General features: G+C 39.1%; 3 protein-coding genes across 7 annotated transcripts; 1 reads left to right on the top strand and 2 right to left on the bottom strand.

Annotated features, from left to right (window-relative positions):
- Window positions 1–277: 277 nt before the first annotated feature.
- LOC131322221 (mitotic-spindle organizing protein 1B) lies at window positions 278–6290 on the bottom strand. 5 transcript variants are annotated; one of them, XM_058353476.1, is made up of 2 exons: window positions 6171–6290; window positions 278–742 (listed from the first exon to the last, which is right to left on the bottom strand). In XM_058353476.1, exon 2 carries the CDS (start codon window positions 663–665, stop codon window positions 444–446), a length of 222 nt encoding a protein of 73 aa, XP_058209459.1. In that variant the 5' UTR covers window positions 666–742; window positions 6171–6290; the 3' UTR covers window positions 278–443. The 5 variants fall into 5 exon arrangements, 4 of the variants coding, with proteins under 4 accessions (XP_058209459.1, XP_058209461.1, XP_058209458.1 ...); XM_058353478.1 differs by having other exon boundaries at window positions 278–690; window positions 6171–6187; XM_058353475.1 differs by lacking the exon at window positions 6171–6290 and adding an exon at window positions 6020–6084.
- Window positions 6291–7756: 1466 nt separating this feature from the next.
- Window positions 7757–12780, bottom strand: LOC131322220 (10 kDa chaperonin, mitochondrial-like). Its single transcript, XM_058353474.1, has 3 exons — window positions 12579–12780; window positions 10843–10982; window positions 7757–8071 (listed from the first exon to the last, which is right to left on the bottom strand). The coding sequence occupies exons 1-3, from the start codon at window positions 12681–12683 to the stop codon at window positions 8023–8025; spliced, it is 294 nt and encodes a 97-aa protein (XP_058209457.1). The 5' UTR covers window positions 12684–12780; the 3' UTR covers window positions 7757–8022.
- A 1935-nt stretch (window positions 12781–14715) lies between these two features.
- LOC131322219 (UDP-glucosyltransferase 29-like) lies at window positions 14716–16760 on the top strand. Its single transcript, XM_058353473.1, has one exon. The coding sequence runs from the start codon at window positions 14911–14913 to the stop codon at window positions 16264–16266; it is 1356 nt and encodes a 451-aa protein (XP_058209456.1). The 5' UTR covers window positions 14716–14910; the 3' UTR covers window positions 16267–16760.
- Window positions 16761–18452: the final 1692 nt, after the last annotated feature.

Below are 18452 nucleotides of genomic sequence, written 5' to 3'. Positions count from 1 at the left end.
TAAATTCAAAATCTTAAAATGGGTCAATTTGCAGAATGGTGATAGCTCTAAATACCAAAAGGGTTAAGTTCAGAATCTTAATACTCACGTTTGAAAACTGACTTGCAAGGATCAGTGCTCAAAAGCTTATATTCGCATGATCAAGCTCTCACTAAGTAATCTCAGAACACATTGCATGTTTTAAATCTTGGAAAACACCAGACACAGGTCCGTACATGTGGAAAAAAGGGAAATAAACAGCTCAACTGAACAAAACAAAGACAGAACAGCATGCACAGAAGCAAAGAAAGAGCATTCTGAATAAAAAAGTGTCTGCACGTGTTTGCAAAACGTAGTAATCATGGTTACCCAATGATGAAAATGACACCAACCAGGCGAACATTGTGTAAATACAAGGCCATAGCCAAGGGAAAAGAGACTATAAGTAGCAGAAATAACAACTTCTAGGGTATGGATGACGACGTCGTTGGCATTGAAGATGAGGAAGGAGGTTCCCTTCGGAGCTCCTTGACAACAGCAGCCAATGCCTCAGGATTGAGGCCCATATCACACAAAGCAATGAGGACAGAGAGGGTGTGACGATCGAGTCCAGTGTCAAGAATGTTCGACATGTGAAACGCTAGGTCTAGAGATTCTCGGGCGGTGCGTGCAGCCTCTGGATCCATGAGAAAAGACTTTAACAGTTGATTTCTGTCCGGAAGAAAAAGGTGTTCTAGTTCAGCACAACCTCACAATAAGAAATCTGAAAAATTAAAAACGAGAGGGGTCAAATCCAGGATGCTATTTATATGAAATTATAGGGATGACAAAGCATGCAAGCATTATGGATCTTCACAGAAACACACAAAAGAAAGCTTTTATGGTCATTGGACACAACCATCGTATGACATAATTACTGCGGAAGCAATGAAAAATGAAACATACTGCCTATGAGCTCGTTGCAGTTAACAGAATACAATATTGCAATGCATGAAGACTCTTGTACAAACTCAGACAAAAAGTTCAACCACCATTGAATATTCACATCGACAGTGCCAAACTTGCACGATGGGCGTAGCGAAGATAAATATATAAGGAAATTACTAAAAGTTTCATGCGGCTGGGCAAGTGGAGTGGTAGCCTAATGGTAAGCACCATATACTCCCATGCATTTGACAGGGTTTAAACCTCACTAACAACAATACTGACTTTCTGTCACATCCTCAATTTTCAACAAAATAATAATAATTTTCTACAAACAAAAAAAAATCTCTCTCAACTATATTTACCCTTAAATGTCATGCCAATCCAACAAAGAATCAAAGTCTCTTCTTCTTCTTCTTCTTCTTCTTCTAATTTTTTTTTTTTTACACAAAGTCTCCCAAACGTCATCCACTAAAAGGGGCTTCACAATAATCAAGGAGAGGAGTTTATATATAGCTTTACATATGTTCTAACCAAAAGGTACAACCTTCAATTGCGAGTAAAGTACACAACATAAATTAGACTAGATGATAAACACCTCCTTAATGTTTCCAATGAAGCCCTCAAGAGACGACTCAATGTGCACTCCATGCAATTCAAGCTAAGTGCCATGGCAAGTACCTGAAAGGATAGAGTGAGCTACACTAGCTCGTAGAGATATCCTTATCTAAATTACATGCAAAAGTGAAGACAAATCCCAAGGAAAAACATTTTCAAAAAAAGAAGAGGCATATTTGTTTTGCCAAAAAGTGGAACTCAAAATACCATACTCATGCTGAAAAATATTTAACTCCACTTATCAAATACTGATATTCCCACCCACACACACACGTCTTTTACTCAAACCGATATTAGTACAACGAGCTCCAATGATTTGGGAAGTCTATGAGAAGGAAAATAAGCTAGTATCGACATCTTAGACGATCTAAGTTACCAACTCAAACTGACATTTCAATCTTAGTATGATGCTAAATAATAACACGATTCTCCGTTTTCACTGTCACATGTCTCGATTTCATTTCCGGGCATTAAGGACCCCGTGCGTCCTATGTTCATTCCGGCATCACACCTTTCAGTGGATCCGTGGCTTTCTTGTGCACTTCCAGGCATTAGGGACCCCGTGCGTCCCATATTCATTCCGGCATCACACCTTTCAATGGATCCGTGGCTTTCATTCCGACATCTCACCTTATGGTGGATCCGTGGCTTTCGTTCCAGCAACTCACCTTATGGTGGATCCGTGGCTTTCATTATCGTTCAATTAGTGTCACATATTCTCACTGAGCAACCAATCTCTTTATCCACAGTTTCTCTAATCCCCACACATAGCAAAACATATCTCTCACACCAATACTTAGATTCAGTTACACGTAAATAATCTCATCTTCATCATTTCAATAAAACCAATACTTAGATTCAGTTACACGTAAATAATCTCATCTTCATCATCTCAATAAAGAAAGCACAAAAACCCACATCCTTCACATAGTAAATCGACCCTTTATTTCACATCTCATTTTACCACCTATTGGACCCCCTTTGTAACATCTCCATTTAGAGTCTAATTTGCAAATACTAATAAAGATCCTCTCTATGTAGTACCCATCAATGCTTAGCAAACATGCACTCATGCCAAGTGATTCACCAAATCTTGTTTAACTCACTGCAAGTATCCCGCAAGCCCAAAGTCTCAATCTCATGGAAAGACATCAAATAATTTACACATCACGTCAAACATTCTACAACTTAATTTATCATCGATCGTATTATCCATCTAATCCATTTTCTATTCCAATCGTTTATAAGTATTTAACCCTTATGCTCACTAGTTCTCATATCCCAATAATTAATCATCTAGATCAACTCACCATATCCCCACATATCCAATGGGTGAAATTAATCATTCACACTTCAAGTTCTGACCATATCCGACCATATCCGATCAAATAACATAAATTTAAGAACGACATTTAAACCATTGAAAAGTAGACTTCTTCTTCTTCGATCTGAAGGTCATACATCAAAAAATAACGGAGTTCAAGTAACCTTACTACGGCCTTGCAATTATGGCTCAACGTAACCGTGAAACTGGTGCAAAGGCAGGATTGGGTCAACTTTGGATGCAAATTTGTTATTGCTCGGACATACCCATGATGCATGGGATGTGTCGTTGGAAAGCTCTCCGTGTCTAGTTTCTAACAAAACAAATGTTGCGTCATTTCGAGTCCCGAGCTAGGAGTTATGGCCATTTTACCAAAGTCCGCTGGTGCTGTCAGATTCTACGCGGGAATAAGTAAAATTGATTGAAAAATCATAACTCTTCCATCTTAAACCCAAAAATATTGAAACCAATGCCAAAATTTGCACCACTACAAGCCCTACACTCAATAAAAATCCCAGGTTTTGGAACGAGAGGAAATTAACCCAACCCTCCAAAGAAAAACATGTTCGCAACCATTTTCGCACTAGTTAATCAACCCTGCTTTAGAAATTCACCAAAAATTGTATACTTAACCGAATCACTTGATTCCAACGCCAATCCCTTCTTAACTTAAATATGCAGCTCCTGTAAAAGACCCAAAGCCACTCAAATTGTTCATCATACCCGGAAAGTTAAAAGAAGACAGCCACGCACAGATTTGCACATCCAGGAAACATCCGGTATTCAAAAATTCATAACTAATTGTGTGATTATCGGTTTTTCATGATCTTGGTACCGAAATCTTCGTATTGAAACGTACTTTAACTATTATGAAGACACCAAAAATTGATTCCTAGCAGAAGGGCCCCCAAAAGACAGATTACCAGAACCCACGAAATTTTCAGCATATACCAGATTCATTCAAGACTCAAAATAGATGATCAAACTTGATTCTTGTACATAAAACTAACACTTAAACATGTAAAGAAGGCAGAAGATCCCTACCTCGAAGGTTAGAAGCGCCCGAACATGGAGGAAACTTCGAAGTGCTCCAATCATGAATTTTCTCGGATGGATAGGAAGCTCTCGTCGAGTAGATCAACTTTAGTTCTTGGGATTTTTCCAAAATCTCATTCTAAGGCGATGAAATCAAAGAGAGAAGTTTGGAGGAGAGGTGAGAGATAGAGAGTTGGCCGAGTGAGTAGAGAGAGAGAGAAATGTGTGTGTGTGTGGCGTGGAAAAGAAAAGAAATATAGGTGGGGGAAAATTATCCCCTACACACACTTGCACTTATACACCCATGCATATTACACTTGCATCCCTGACTTCTAAATTCTAGCACATTCGACATCCGAACTCATTCTCCATTTTATATCACAACTCATGCCTTCATAAAACATAAAGAATTATGGGAATAAAATACGAGTCTCTACACTTTCATCAAGGAAAAAATAAGTTTCATGCTGCCAAAATTTCCAGCAGTTGAAGGGCTTTCGAGTAACTTTTTGGGAGGCATGCGCCTTAAGAGAGTGATGTATCTGCCGTCGTTTACATGATAACATAAAAGGAATCTATGCATAAAGAAAGAGAACAACAGAATTAAGGAAAAGGGCAATAACAGGGAAAACGAGAAAAAGATACATGAAGGAAAATTCACCCATTAAAAGAAAAATTACATGCTCAACTGAAAGGCAGACATTTGCGAGAAATTTTGGTAAGGAAAGCACATAAACATGTGACAATGATTGCTAAATTTCTAATAAAGCTTCTATACAAGTACCGGAGCTTATCCTACATTGGTCAATTATAACTCCAATCTAATATATGAGACTGGACAACACCTCCATAAATTGCCAATTGCCTTTGAGTATGATGGTTTACAACAAGGAACATACATTCTCATTTCTCAATATCATCAACCAAGTATGTTCTCCTTGCAAGATGTTTTCCATTAACTCCTAAAACTCCACATTCTTCATGTTTGCATATATGACAGATCAAATAAAAAAGGTATGATTAATGAAACTTTTTTTTCCTTTAAAAAAAAGAAGATAAAAAAGGTATGATGAGAAAGACTAGAAACTACTCCTGGCAGAAAAATGGCACTACAGAGGATGTGATCCTAGATTCCTAGACAGCTAAGTCATTTTCCTTGGAGATAAAACTTCTCCCTAATTCTACTTTGTGTTTTCTCCCACATATTTATTTCCCTAAAAAGCCTGCCTTGCCTCGGGATGACTCCCAAGGGGTTTTTTATGTTTGGAACAAGCACAGTGAATCTCCCTAAGTTTGCTTTGAGGTTTCTCCCACATTTATTTTCCTTCGTTTGAACTATCAGCTTCCCCTCCTAACCAGCCTGCCGCGATTTGATCCTCAAGGGGTTTCCTATGCGTGGAACAATTAAAGCGAAATTTTTTCTGCACGACCTAGATTTTTTCAAAATAAGCGGGATATGACAGAATAGATTATACTTGTGAACCAATAGAGTGTGGTAAGTCGGTAACCATTAAAATCCTTATCAGGAGGCACACTGCACACACCTCATAAGGAAATGAAAGAATAAAAATTGTGTAGTCAAATAACCAATATAGAGCTGCAAACAAGCCATTAGCCAAGCAAGCAATAAAAAGTGTTCAAGCACAGCTTGATGAAAACTGGTACTGTTCGAGCTTAGAGAATATAGGTTAGCTCAGCTAATCTGGTGCTTGAGGATATCGAGCTCAACTCGATATAACTCGTTTATGTTATGAGCATATGGCTCAAGCTTGAGCTAGGTAAAGTGTAAGAATCCGATTAAGCACAGTCTGACAAACTAAAACAACAAACTTCAATTTTTTCCGATGTCTGTGCTAGCTAGAGCAGCTCGAACAGACTAGTTATAGACATTCCAACTTCAAGCCCAATTGCCAAAGGGTCATCGTGATTTCGAAAAAATTGATTTGGTATCATCTACGTAGCTTTGATTTCATTGATTTCGAACGACTGATAACGAAAGAAAATGGCTCATGCATATTGGTTTTCGAAGTGCCCATCTATTGCGCTGAAACCATAGATACACGTGTATACACCTAAAACGATAGATACACGTATGGAGGGAGAGAGAGAGAGAGAGAGAGAGAGTGTGTGTGTGTGTACCAGATTCGTGCCCTAATCGACAAGGACTTCAGCTGATCGAGCCCTAACTTCGTGCAACACACACACAGCAGCCCCAACTTTGTACCTCGGAGAGAGAGTACCTCAGAGAGAGAGAGAGAGAGAGAGAGAGAGAGGGAACTTGGTGGCCTACGTTCTCCGATCTGAGAAACAGAGAAGAAGAGAAGCGTGGAACTGGAACCCGAAGCCGGCCAAGTGTATAAAGAGTGAAGGCGTGCCCAGGGACAACGAATCTTCTGTCCCCAACTCTCTGGTCTGGTCCCAAAGGCCAAAACAAATCGGAAAATTAGCGATAAAAACACGCCTGGAACCGTAGATTAACCATCCTAATTTAATTAGAGATTAAATTCTTTTAGGCGGCAGTGGAAACCAGTTTGTTCCAGTAATCTAAATCGTTCATCTTTTAGAACTCGCCATATAGATTATACATGCAAAATATCAACTTGATTGGTCATCGCTACATATATCAAATATTGAATTTTAATTTACTAAACCATCCATTTACTCAACTATCAATTTTGCTTTCTACGTAAGATCGGTTTAGAGGTCGTTTTTTTTTTTGCCAATATTGTATACATCAGCGGGAGTTACCAAGGGAAATTAGTGAGTTAGTCCAAAAGTTATCCATAGCCTTGAAGCCACAAACTGCCCATAGTGGAACTCAAATCCTGATCTCCTACAAGGGAGAGCCATGAGTTACCAACTGGGCTACAAGCCCATTGGTGTTTAGAGATCGGTTTGGAGGTTCCTGCTCATATCAAATTGTCCTTGCAAGTGTGTTTTCAACAGGAAATCCTACTTCAGGGAATTGTATCAGCGAAGCATGCTGAAAAAACAGAGTCTAAAGCCACTGCATGTGGGCACCCCACGGTTAGTGGGGTCCACTTTGGACTCCGTAAAAAATCAACTCCAATGATTATCAGTAGGTATGTTTTCTCGATTCGTAAGAGCAAAACTGCGAGCCATGTGGTGACCGTAGCACAATTAAACACGACACCGTAGTATGATTGATCAGGACAGATGCCTTGGGCAGAGAACTCAACCCTGCCTCCCTGGGGAGCTTAAACACTAATCATTCAGGACAGAGAACTCATCCCTGGGGAGCGTAAACACTACTCGTTGAACAATCTGCTCAATTGTTCAGATTTGTTTCTACGAGCTTAAACACTACTTTATCATTTATTTGTTTTCATCACATTGTTTGACTCGACGAGGGAAATTTCGAAAAGTATAAAACTATAGACGAAAGTTTAAAATAATTTTAAATAGGCAATCTCTTAGTAGTGTTTTTGGCCGTCTTTAGAAGCAGCATAGAAAAGAAATTGCGCAAGGTCTAGATCTACATCTGCTTTTCTTGATTACGTGGATAGAGATTGAGGACTATTTGATATATTCTCTCTTCCATTTTGCGCATTTTCTTAAAATCAACCTGTAGGTAACCAGCAAACCAATAAATGGCTTGGGCACATGCTAAGTTGTTCACCATATGCACATAAGCCACCAGAAAATACTCCTGATCTATTAGAACTATCCCGCTCTCACTCTTGCTTTCGCTTCGCAAATCGGTCACTGTGAGCTTGGCTATGCCAATGGAAATAAACCCAGTTTCACCGCCTCTTGTGGTTTCAGTTAAATGGAGGTTTGTTGAACAGTCTTTAAGAAAAATGGCTCACTCAAGATTTGCTCGTGGCATAAAAAATATAAGATGAGAAAGCGATCACCAAAATAACAGTTTCCAAACTTCACAGGGATAAGAAAATAGGCAAAACAAAATGATAGTCACAACTAGAAAGACACGAAATATCGAGGTATTTCTGGGAATTGTTTCTCCAACAATAGGAAACTACATTGTTCCCAATTAATTCAGGACACGATTCTTAACTGTTCGCCGCCAAGCATGGCCAAACTCTACTACTGCTAAAATATAGCTGCGACCCAAAAGCATGTTTGAGAAGGTGTTCAACATGATGGGAAGGAAAATTACATCAGTCATGCAGTGTCCCCAATATATCTTCATCTCGATACAGATGGAACCTGAAACAAATTTAAAGAATTATAGCCGTTTAGCATCAAAAGACTGGTTGGCAAAATGAAGGCATGAATTGCCAACACCAGTTGCCAATTGCAATTAACAACCAGTTTTGCAAATTGTTGGGCTAATTTAAATAAAAAGGTAACAAGAATCAGAAGTAAGCCTTGTTATTTAGTGCTGGCATAAATTTCTCCAATCCATGATACTGTTTGTTTGAATACATTGCGAAGACTGCTCGGACCGATTGGATACAGGATCAGTTTTGGGTAGATTAAATATGGAGGGGGATAAGATAATAGGTGGTATTATTTATGAAGGGGGGATAAGCTTGGGTAAAAAGAGTTGGTTTGGATAAGGGATTAAAAAAGGGGGGATAAAATAGTATTTGGTTTGGATGAGGGATAAAACGGGGGAATAAGGTTGTTTTGTAGTTGAAATGGAGGAGGAGGGATTAGGAGGGGGGATATTCTACACTTCTAAAAGTTGCACCAAATAGTCAAGTTTGTCTATAGTTATCCTAATAGATGGATGGAATAGAATGCAAAGAAAGTAAAACTATCTCCACCAGATAACCCATATCGTTACCCAAAATCTGCATATGTATTCCCTATTTTTATAACTGTGCAGAACATCAAGTATTAATCCTAGTATCGTTTTACTGTTTTGCAACTAAAAGTATACAAGCTCGGATTCTGGATGACTGAAAGCAAGTCGGTACATTTCGCGGATTTCTGCTTAGCATCAAGGTCTTTGCTTCACCAAATCAGCGAAATCTGTTGGAAACAGTTTCACTTAAAGCAAAACTTCCAGAGACTAATTTGGTTTCACCATTACACCAATAGGCTTCTCAAGTCTACACCTTGATTTGGTTTTCACTACTTCAAAACCTTGAAACTCAAGTTCTTGCATATTACAAGCTGCTGCAACTGATCAAATTGTCATTGGTAATGGAAATGCGATGATACTACAATGGGACTCTTCTATGATTTAGGTATATTTTGATGACATAGCCATGGAGTGGTTAGACAAGTTTCATAGGCTTTGGAAGCCTACACCAAAGGCTAAGGATAGCACGAGCATCAAGAAGGCTTTTTGGTCCAAAAATAAGTGTCCTTGGTAGTTCGTAGTTCAAGGGTCATCTATGGTAGTTTGGTAGTTAAAGGGTCATCATGAATTAAGTGTTTGCATTAATATTCATTGATAGTTAAAAGGGTCATCATGTATTTAGTGTTTGAATTATTACTCATCTAGATGCATTAAACACATGCTAGTAGGTTCAATGCACGCATATATCTAGGTTCGGCCTCACATCTTTTTGGATGTATTCATTAATTAGGTTCATTTCATTTAGAGTTCTAGGAATTCGAAGAGTCTTTCCCATGGATTATAAATTGAGATGTAATCTTTCATTTGGAATAGAGTTGATTAATGAATTGAGTTTACAAGGTTAAGGCCCTTGTAATTGGGGTTTGGGTTGCGGTCCTTCCTTGCAGAAACTGCCTAGCCCTTGCGAGGGTGAAGCACATCTCTCTCTCTCTCTCTCTCTCTCTCTCTCTCTCTCTCTCTCTCTCTCTCTCTCTCTCTCGACTTCTTCTATTCTCTCATTTCTTCTACTTTGCGCACTTTATTCAAGCAATATTCTTATTTCCCCAAAACCACCACGACAGCGATGCGCTAAGGGTTCTAAATCTGTCCTACATCATATTTGCATGGTACCTAATTGTCTAGGAATATCATTTTTCACTGCTAGGAAGTAGGGAAACAAAGAAAACTAGCCATGGCAACTAAGGATATTAGCCACAGACCATTTAAGAAACGAGATTGTCCTGACTCAAACTCTGGACCAAGAGGGGAAAAAGTTCCCAAAAAACAAGTACGAGAGGAGTGCCTTAACGCATTGTAACCTTGTATTCCCAGACTCCTGCAGAGTTCATAAATATTTTAATTTGGGATTGTATTTGAAATTTCACTAAACAACTTGCTGATTGCTGAAACCATCTAATCAAGAATTGGAGTTGGCAGCATATGCCTTCCTATAAGAGATGCACATTATTCACAACAAACAAATTCCAGTCATGTTGCACTTTTATTGAGTAATCCAATGCATTTTAGCCTTATTGAACAATCCATAACGCGATGAACTTAACACATCAGATAGCTAGAGGCTGTACAGGTACCAATAGTTTAGGACATCTCGTAATGAACACCATCAATATTGGAGATATCAATAAAAGGTCCTAAGGGGGAACTATAGTCAGATAACGTCTAAGTAAAAGTGGGTAAAAGAAGATATAGTGTTCTAGGGTTTCGGATAAAGTTCCTGGAGTTCTAATAGAAGAACAAAAGACGAAGCATTCAGCCTATTTCAAAGCTTATGACTTTGCGCGAATGGCTTCCTGTTCTTATAATCTTAGGGTCTGTTTGTTTGATAGGGGACTAATAGAATAGTGAATATAATTCCACCGGATTATAGTGATCAAATTACGTATACAACATCCCCTTCGTATGGTATATCCCACACTTTGATGGATTATACATCTGTGGAATGTTTAATCGGGCTCATAAATATTTTAACCAAACACCTAATAGCGTGGATATATAGTCCAATCTGATGCTTATGAATGGGGAAAGAAGATATCAAAGAGTCAACAGCAGAACTCCTTTGGCAGTGAATTAGATTAGTCCTAGAACTTCCAATATTCTCTATCGAGAGGGAGCTTTGAAAGTTGAAACTAAAGGCAACATAGCCCAAAAAAACCAAACTGAAACTTACTCTTTATCACCAAGCTTTACTTCAGAACCACCATATTCGGGCAAGAGGACTGTATCTCCTTCCTTCACACCAGCAGGAATCAGCTTTCCATCCCTATCATGAATGCCAGGACCCACAGCAACGACTTTCCCCGAGTTCAACTGAAAAGCAAAATTCGCTAAATAATTCTGAGTCCAGTCCAAGAACCCCAAAAGAAATGTGAACACATTCTAAAGTTTCAAAGCAAATTCGTGTTTAATAATTACAACAGAGAAACTATAAGGAGGGAAATAATGCTTGCACTCAATTTGGCAGCTCATATGAGACTTGGAGAATTTTTTTGACATTTAACACCTAGAAGCTTTTCTTATTAGAACCCAAACAATAGTCCATCCATCCGACCCTAACAAGTTAACTAAGGGCTTAGCTAGATTCAGATGATAATCTTGTTATCTGAAGAACCACAAAAAACAAAAAACTTTCTTCTTCTTCCCTTTCTCTCTCTTTTTTCCATTTCCTCTGGTTTCCAGAAACAAAAAACTCATTCTGGTAATAACATAATATGAGAGAAACCACTGACGTAAAATTTGGTAGAGTTGAGTGGTGCAAGTAAACCCACTCAAAAAGGAAAAGAGCGTACTCAGTATGCATAATTTATGGTTAGAACTTCGAAATACCGTTTGGAAAGGGGTTTAAAGTTTAAACTATGTCCGGGCAACTCAGATAGAGTAGGTAATAGGTATGCCCATCAATCGGAGAAGTTTTCAGGCTCAAAAAATTTATTTATTTAAGAAACACGACAAAAATGGCGCATCAGCTACAGTGGTGAAGTTAGAGGTTTACATTGGGAGATGAGAGTTGAGCAATGAATCCAACTAGCTAGGGAAAATGCCGTTAGTATATTAGATGTGTGTGCTAAGGCACGCTTGCTAGTGTAGAAGTAAGGTATTGATGGCCTCACTCTTAAATGTTACATTGTACAAAGTACAAACATATTTCAACCGCCTTTCTGTTATCCTTAAGGACAAGGGTAGGTCAATATCCTTTCAGTAGATATATAATTTGTAAGAGCTCCTAGAGACAATTTACGTGAAAAAAATCCAAAACGTAAATTTTATGAATACTTAGGTCAAAATATAAGTAAGCATTACCGCATGTAATACAACTGAAAGGTTAATTTGTTAACGAAGGCTTAATAAGTCTTTTCTTTTCTATTACCTACAATAGTCTAACCGAAGTTACTGAACAATAGGATGCACTAAACAATCATGCTCTCATCTTTCTTACTTACTGAACCAAAGCCGTGAGAGATCACATTCATTTGTTTTCTTCACTTATGACAAATCATGATCTCATCTTTCTCTTGAGCCATTTTCCCACCTTAACGTGTGGCTTATTAGTTCGTCGACTTATAGACGTGATGATAGTGTAAAAATCCGTGAGTCACGATCACCAAGAATGAGAAAGAAGAACGTATTTTATCTCAATAAAACTTGAACCGGACGCGCAGAAGAAGTTCAAGTAACTTAAACCCTACCCAAACCGTGAACTCACATAGAACCCAATCAACCCTATCAAGTAACGAACAATCAAAACATCTAATAATAGGTCATTTCGCCGAACCCATGTGAAATAAGCTTTCAAATTATACAAATTTAGGCGATACCCAGAAACAGGAAACAAATGTTTCAAACAAAAAAAAACATCGTTAAGATTCAACAGCGACAAGAAAACGAAGGAACTTGGGAGTGCATCACCTTAGCGGTCTTCTCCGGGAGCAAGATTCCAGCATTGGTCTTTGATGGAGGAATGATTTTCTCCACCAGAACGCGGTTCAGACAAGGGATCAAACGCTTTGCCATTTGACTGAGGAAGAAAGCTGAGGAAAAGAACTTGAGACCTTCGTGTACTCAGAGCAGCCTCAATTGGGGTTTTGGCTTCTGTAGGGTTTAAGAAGTGGTTATAGATGAACGCCCTTTTGTAGAGGTGCAGTTGGGCCAACTAAAAGGGCCCATTTTGTAGAGGTGCAGTTGGGCCAACTAAAAGGGCCCATAGAGAAGGGTCAGGTTAGGTAGACTTATCTTGGTTTATCCCCAACCTGTGAGCCCATTGGGGCACTGTTTATCTTAGAGAAATTTTTGGGTGCAAATTGGGTACTATGTGACGGTGCCTCACGTGAATCCGAGCCCTCCAAATGTATTTTGGACGGTCCAGATTTGAGCACACTCTCTCCTACTCAGCTGATCACTTTCTCTCCTCTTTCTCGGTCTGTAAATTGTGGATCTCTCTCCTACTCAGCTGATCACTTTCTCTCCTCTTTCTCGGTCTGTAAATTGTGGATCTCTCTCCTACTCAGCCGGCCACTCTCTCTCCTCTTTCTCGGTCTCTAAATCCTGGCTGTTCAAAACATGTTTGGACGACTTAGATGCGCACTCAGGTACCACATGGACTATACTATATTTGCACCCAAAAATTTCTCGTTTATCCCTGTCTTCAAAACTTTAAATCCCCAGTTGCTAAGGGGAAATGATTTTTAGACTCTGTTTTTTTGATAAATGCACTTCACATTTTGTCATTTAGTGAAAAAATTACACATCAAAATCGCGCTAAAGGAAAAAAAGAGAAATCGCATTTATAAAAAAAATAGAGTATGGAAATCACTACCTTTGCTAAATACTCCTATTTTTTCAATATGAACTTACAGATATGTATATACTCCTATTTGATAAAAAATGAAGGGTGACAAATATAATTGAAAAATGAAGGGAGATATACAAGTTTATCGAATTGTTTCTACGTACTTTTAGTGTAGCCCATTTTGTTTAAAAAAGGCATTCAATTAATCATTATTTGTAGATTTAGACAGTCATTGGGGTTTGTTGAGAAATTATGGAAAAGAAAGAAAATTTTAAAAAAAGTTTCCTCCTCTTGTTTAGTTTGGGAGAGGAAAAAAAAAAAAGAAACTTGCAAAATAGAGTTCAATGTGTACTTAAATTTTCCCCTTAATTTTCTCCGATAAATTTTTCTTTTTAATCGTTTTCCTTTCTTTTCTTCCACTTCCCACAAAGTTGAGAACGATAAATTTTTCTTTTTAATCGTTTTCCTTTCTTTTCTTCCACTTCCCACAAAATTAAGAACAATCGATAGAATAGAACCGTGGGAACCAAACCAAATCAAATCCAATTTACACCCTCCGTCCTTATTCTTTTGTCCATCGTCATATCTCAACCGGATAAAAAATCAATTATAACTTTTAATTGATAATGGAATACTATTTATATGGAATATAGATCCTGTTTGATAAATGTCAATGAGCTCTTTTAAAAGATATTTTCAAAATCACCTAAAAGAATATAGATTATAAGATATAATCAATTTAAAAGTGATACAGACTCTCAACAAGGACTAGAGAATTGGAACAGAGGGAGTTAACAGAATGGTACGGTTGCTATTTTCCGAATTTTCTATCATTCCATTGAAAATTCCAATATTGAACTCCAAGGGGTTGTTGGAGTGATTGGTCGGCCGATTGCAAGGTTCCCCCTCCGGAACTCGCAAATTCACTCTGTTGCGCTAACAGAAACTTGGGGCCAGCGATGGACTCTCCTAAGAACGTCCTAAAGGCTGGTTGGGGCCGGGGTTGTTGTAGGGATATTAAAAAGTTGACCAAAAAATAATGAAATTTCGCGTAACACGAAAATTCTATAAAATGTAATTTCATATATTGATATAATAATAAAGTAATTAGCCCATTATTGAGTTCCATCAGTACTGCTCAAAACCCCAGTGGCAGGCGCCAATCTAGTGATACAGAAATACCAACCAACTTTAAAAAACAATGAATCCAGAAACTTGTCAAGATACAATGTTTGTACGAAAATGTCAACATAGTGGAGGAATAATTGATTAATTGATAATACTCAATAGTTTTGGTAGACCAACATGGAAATGTCACGTGTTGAATACCACGCTTAATAATTGTTCTTATCATCATTCACCAATCCCCATCACTCATCAAACTACAAAGAGCCTCATCCTTCTAACTCCACCACAGAGAGAGAGAGAGAGAGAGAGAGAGGGCCGGAGTCCATGGATAATAAAGGGTACAGCATGAAGGTTTTAATGCAGCCATGGCTAGCTTATGGTCACATATCTCCTTACTTAGAGCTAGCCAAAAAACTCTCAGACAGAAACTTCTACATATACTTTTGTTCCACTCCAATAAATCTCAGTACCGTTAGGGATAAACTGGACCACAAGTACCTACTCTCAATCCAACTAGTAGAACTCCATCTTCCCTCCTTGCCGGACCTTCCTCCCAGCCACCACACCACCAATGGCCTACCCGCCCACCTCATGACTACCCTCAAAACCGCCTTCGACACGGCCGCAACCTCAGATTTCCCCGAAATCTTAACAACCCTTACTCCAGACTTGGTCATTTACGACCAAAACCAGCCGTGGGCTCCGGCCGTGGCTTCCTCACACAACATTCCGGCCATTCAGTTCCTCACTTTCGGAGCGGCGGTTGTTTCTTTTGGCCTTCATATGGTCAAGAATCCAGGCGAAGCGTTCCCGTATCCGGAAATGACCCATTCGAGCAACTTCAAAAGGTCAACAGGTAAGCAGCCTTCTGGAGATGAGATTATGAAAGAAGTGCATCGTTTCCTAGAGTCGCTGGACCGGTCTTGCGACATTATTCTCGTCAAGTCTTTCAGGGAGATAGAAGGGAAGTACATCGATTATCTTTCTACTTTGGCCGAGAAGAAGATTGTACCGGTAGGCCCACTTGTTGAAGACCCTGTTGATATAAGTGAGGATGAGAATAGCAAGGACATCATCCAGTGGCTCGACAAGAAAGATGAGTCATCAACCGTGTTTGTTTCTTTCGGTAGCGAGTGTTTCCTCACAAAAGAAGAGATCGAAGAGCTAGCTCTTGGCCTGGAGCTTAGCGAGGTTAACTTCATATGGGTTGTCAGGTTTCCTGTGGGCGAAAAAGTCAGCGTCGACCTAGCGCTCCCGGAGGGATTCCTCGATAGAGTGAAAGGGAGGGGAATAGTTGTGGAGGGTTGGGCACCACAGGTCGAGATTTTACGCCACTCAAGCACTGGTGGGTTCGTGAGCCACTGCGGATGGAATTCTGCTATAGAAAGCATGAAATTCGGGGTTCCGATCATAGGCGTGCCGATGCAGCTCGACCAGCCGTTGAATGCGAGGCTGATTGAGGAGCTGGCCGGAGTTGGTGTTGAGGTTAGAAGAGATGGGAGTGGTGGGCTCCAAAGAGAAGAAATAGCTCAAGTGATAAGAAGAGTTGTGGTGGAAAAAGATGGGGAGGGCGTGAGGACAAATGCGAGAAAGTTTAGTGAGAGTATGGGGTTGAAAAAAGAGGAGGAGATCGATGGAGTGGTGGATGAGCTTTTGAGACTTTTTAGGAAGGGAAAATGACAGTACCACATGTGGAAGGCATAGAGAAAATGGTCCATCTGCAAAGTCATTTTCTCCCTCTCGAGGATAATGGTAGAAAAAAGACCACCGATTAGCGAGAAATTCTTGGGTGTGCAAATAGGGTACAGTTAACGTGGTACTTGATGCATACCGTCCAGAAATACAATTGACGGTTCAGATTGAAACACATTTTTCTTTTTTTTTTTATAAATTCTTTCGATATTTTTAATCCGGACCGTCGGTTGCATTTTTAGACGGCCTAAATAGACGTGTCGAGTGCCACATGGTGCCCGATTTACAACCAAGAATACATTAAAAGAAAACATCAAACTGTCCATAGAAGGCTTCAATTAAGCTTCAATCGAAGCCTTCCATAGACAGATTGATGTTTTCTTTTCATGTATTGTACCAGGCCTATCCTTCGGTACCTTTGTGTTTTAAAATATTAATTGTCTTCAGTAGTACCTCAATTGAAGCCTTTCTGTGTTGTTAAATCTTTTGATTCTTTTCCCACTCTGCGTTATTCCACAGTTGATTATTAGTAGTTCTTTGAGAACTCTCGCATAGCTAGGGATGATAAACGATGCAAGCAACTCGAGTTCAAATTTCTGCTCAGACACAAGAAGTTTATAACCACACTCAAAACAATCACATATTAAATTTCTGCTCAGACATTAATTTAAGTGTTTGTGCATTTGGCGCCCAGCTGTGGTCTTGGGCGCCTAGAAGCCACTTTTGGGGGTCCAAGACCATTCCTATAGGCCCAAGACCACTCATAGGCGCTCAGGAACAATGTTGGGCGCCCAAGACTGTTTTCAGTGGTGTTTGTTTCGTTCTAAAGTACTTTTTCATTTTAATCTTTCATGTCTCATGCATACCTTGTACACAATCACATGTATACACTGTTGTTTGTTGTTTTTATAAATGCATGCCAACTGTTTTCATGAAATAAAATGTTTTCGATAAATTCCATAAACATTGAGTAGAGACTGACCCCATGTTGGGCGAGAAGGGTGCCGTAAAACTCTTCCCCTCTCATAACCTGACTTCCGAACCCAAAACAATCTCTGTTTTAATTTCAAATTCAAAAATCATCTTCCAATCAAAAAAGTTTCTTGAATGGCGGACCTTAAATCCGGGTGGCGACTCTTTCATTTTTCAAAAAGACTTTTTTTTTGAGCCATCCGAAACGCCCCCCTCGGGGACTGTGGTAACAGTGGCGACTCTTCTGGGGATGATAAACGATTCAAGCAACTCAAGTTCAAATTTTTGCGAAGACACAAGAAGTTTATAACCACACCCAAAACATTCACATATTAAATGTTTAGTGAGTGGTGTAGTGTGTGTGATTCCCGGACATTAATTTAAGTGTTTGTGCATTTGAGTATGTGTTTTGAATGAGGGAAGGGGATAATGCCACGACATTATTTTTTACTGCCACGACATTTTCAACGTTCTGACTATCTTAACCTTTCTCCCTCTATACTAATACTCCCTCCGTCCCATAATATTTGTCCGGTCCGCAAAACGGAGACATAAAAATAATACAATTTTTGTAAGATACGTTGAAAAAAAATTCAATAATTTACTAGATCTTGACGAGTTCTTTTAACTTATGAAAAAAATTTGAATTTTTTCTTGAAAGAAATATATTATTTTATAGTCCTCGTTTTGCGGACCGGACAAATATTATGGGATGGAGGGAGTACTACTCTCCCATACTCCCACTACCAAACCCACTTCTTTTTACATTTCCTATCCTCGGCTCTTTTTTTTCCCTTTCTCATTTCAATTCAATGCTTCGATCTAGTGGATCTAGTCTAGTACAGCCGATAGGGCGGCGGCAGTGGGACGGAGTGGTTGTCTCAATTTTATCTCCCTCTTTAGTGAACCACCATACCAAACGCTCAAATGTGGAGAGGGAGGATTATGTTTTTTGATTTGCTTCTAAATAATCAAAATCTCTCGGTCGATTATATGTCGTAAGCTTAATTGAGGGTTTGGAGAGTGAAATTTTTAATATGATCTACAAGTGTGGAAAGGAGGTTAGGGCTGTTGGGGGACGGAGGATGATATAAAAATGGGTCTTGTGGTGGCGGAAGAGAGGGACAAGGAGAGATGGGAGGAGTGTAGAGGCAATGGTTCCTAGAAATTTATAGTACAGTCTAGTATAATTATTGAGTTGA

This window comes from Rhododendron vialii, chromosome 4a (assembly GCF_030253575.1).
Source record: "Rhododendron vialii isolate Sample 1 chromosome 4a, ASM3025357v1".
In the NCBI taxonomy this organism is placed as follows: domain Eukaryota; kingdom Viridiplantae; phylum Streptophyta; class Magnoliopsida; order Ericales; family Ericaceae; genus Rhododendron; species Rhododendron vialii.
This window is presented reverse-complemented; position numbering and strand designations above follow the sequence as displayed.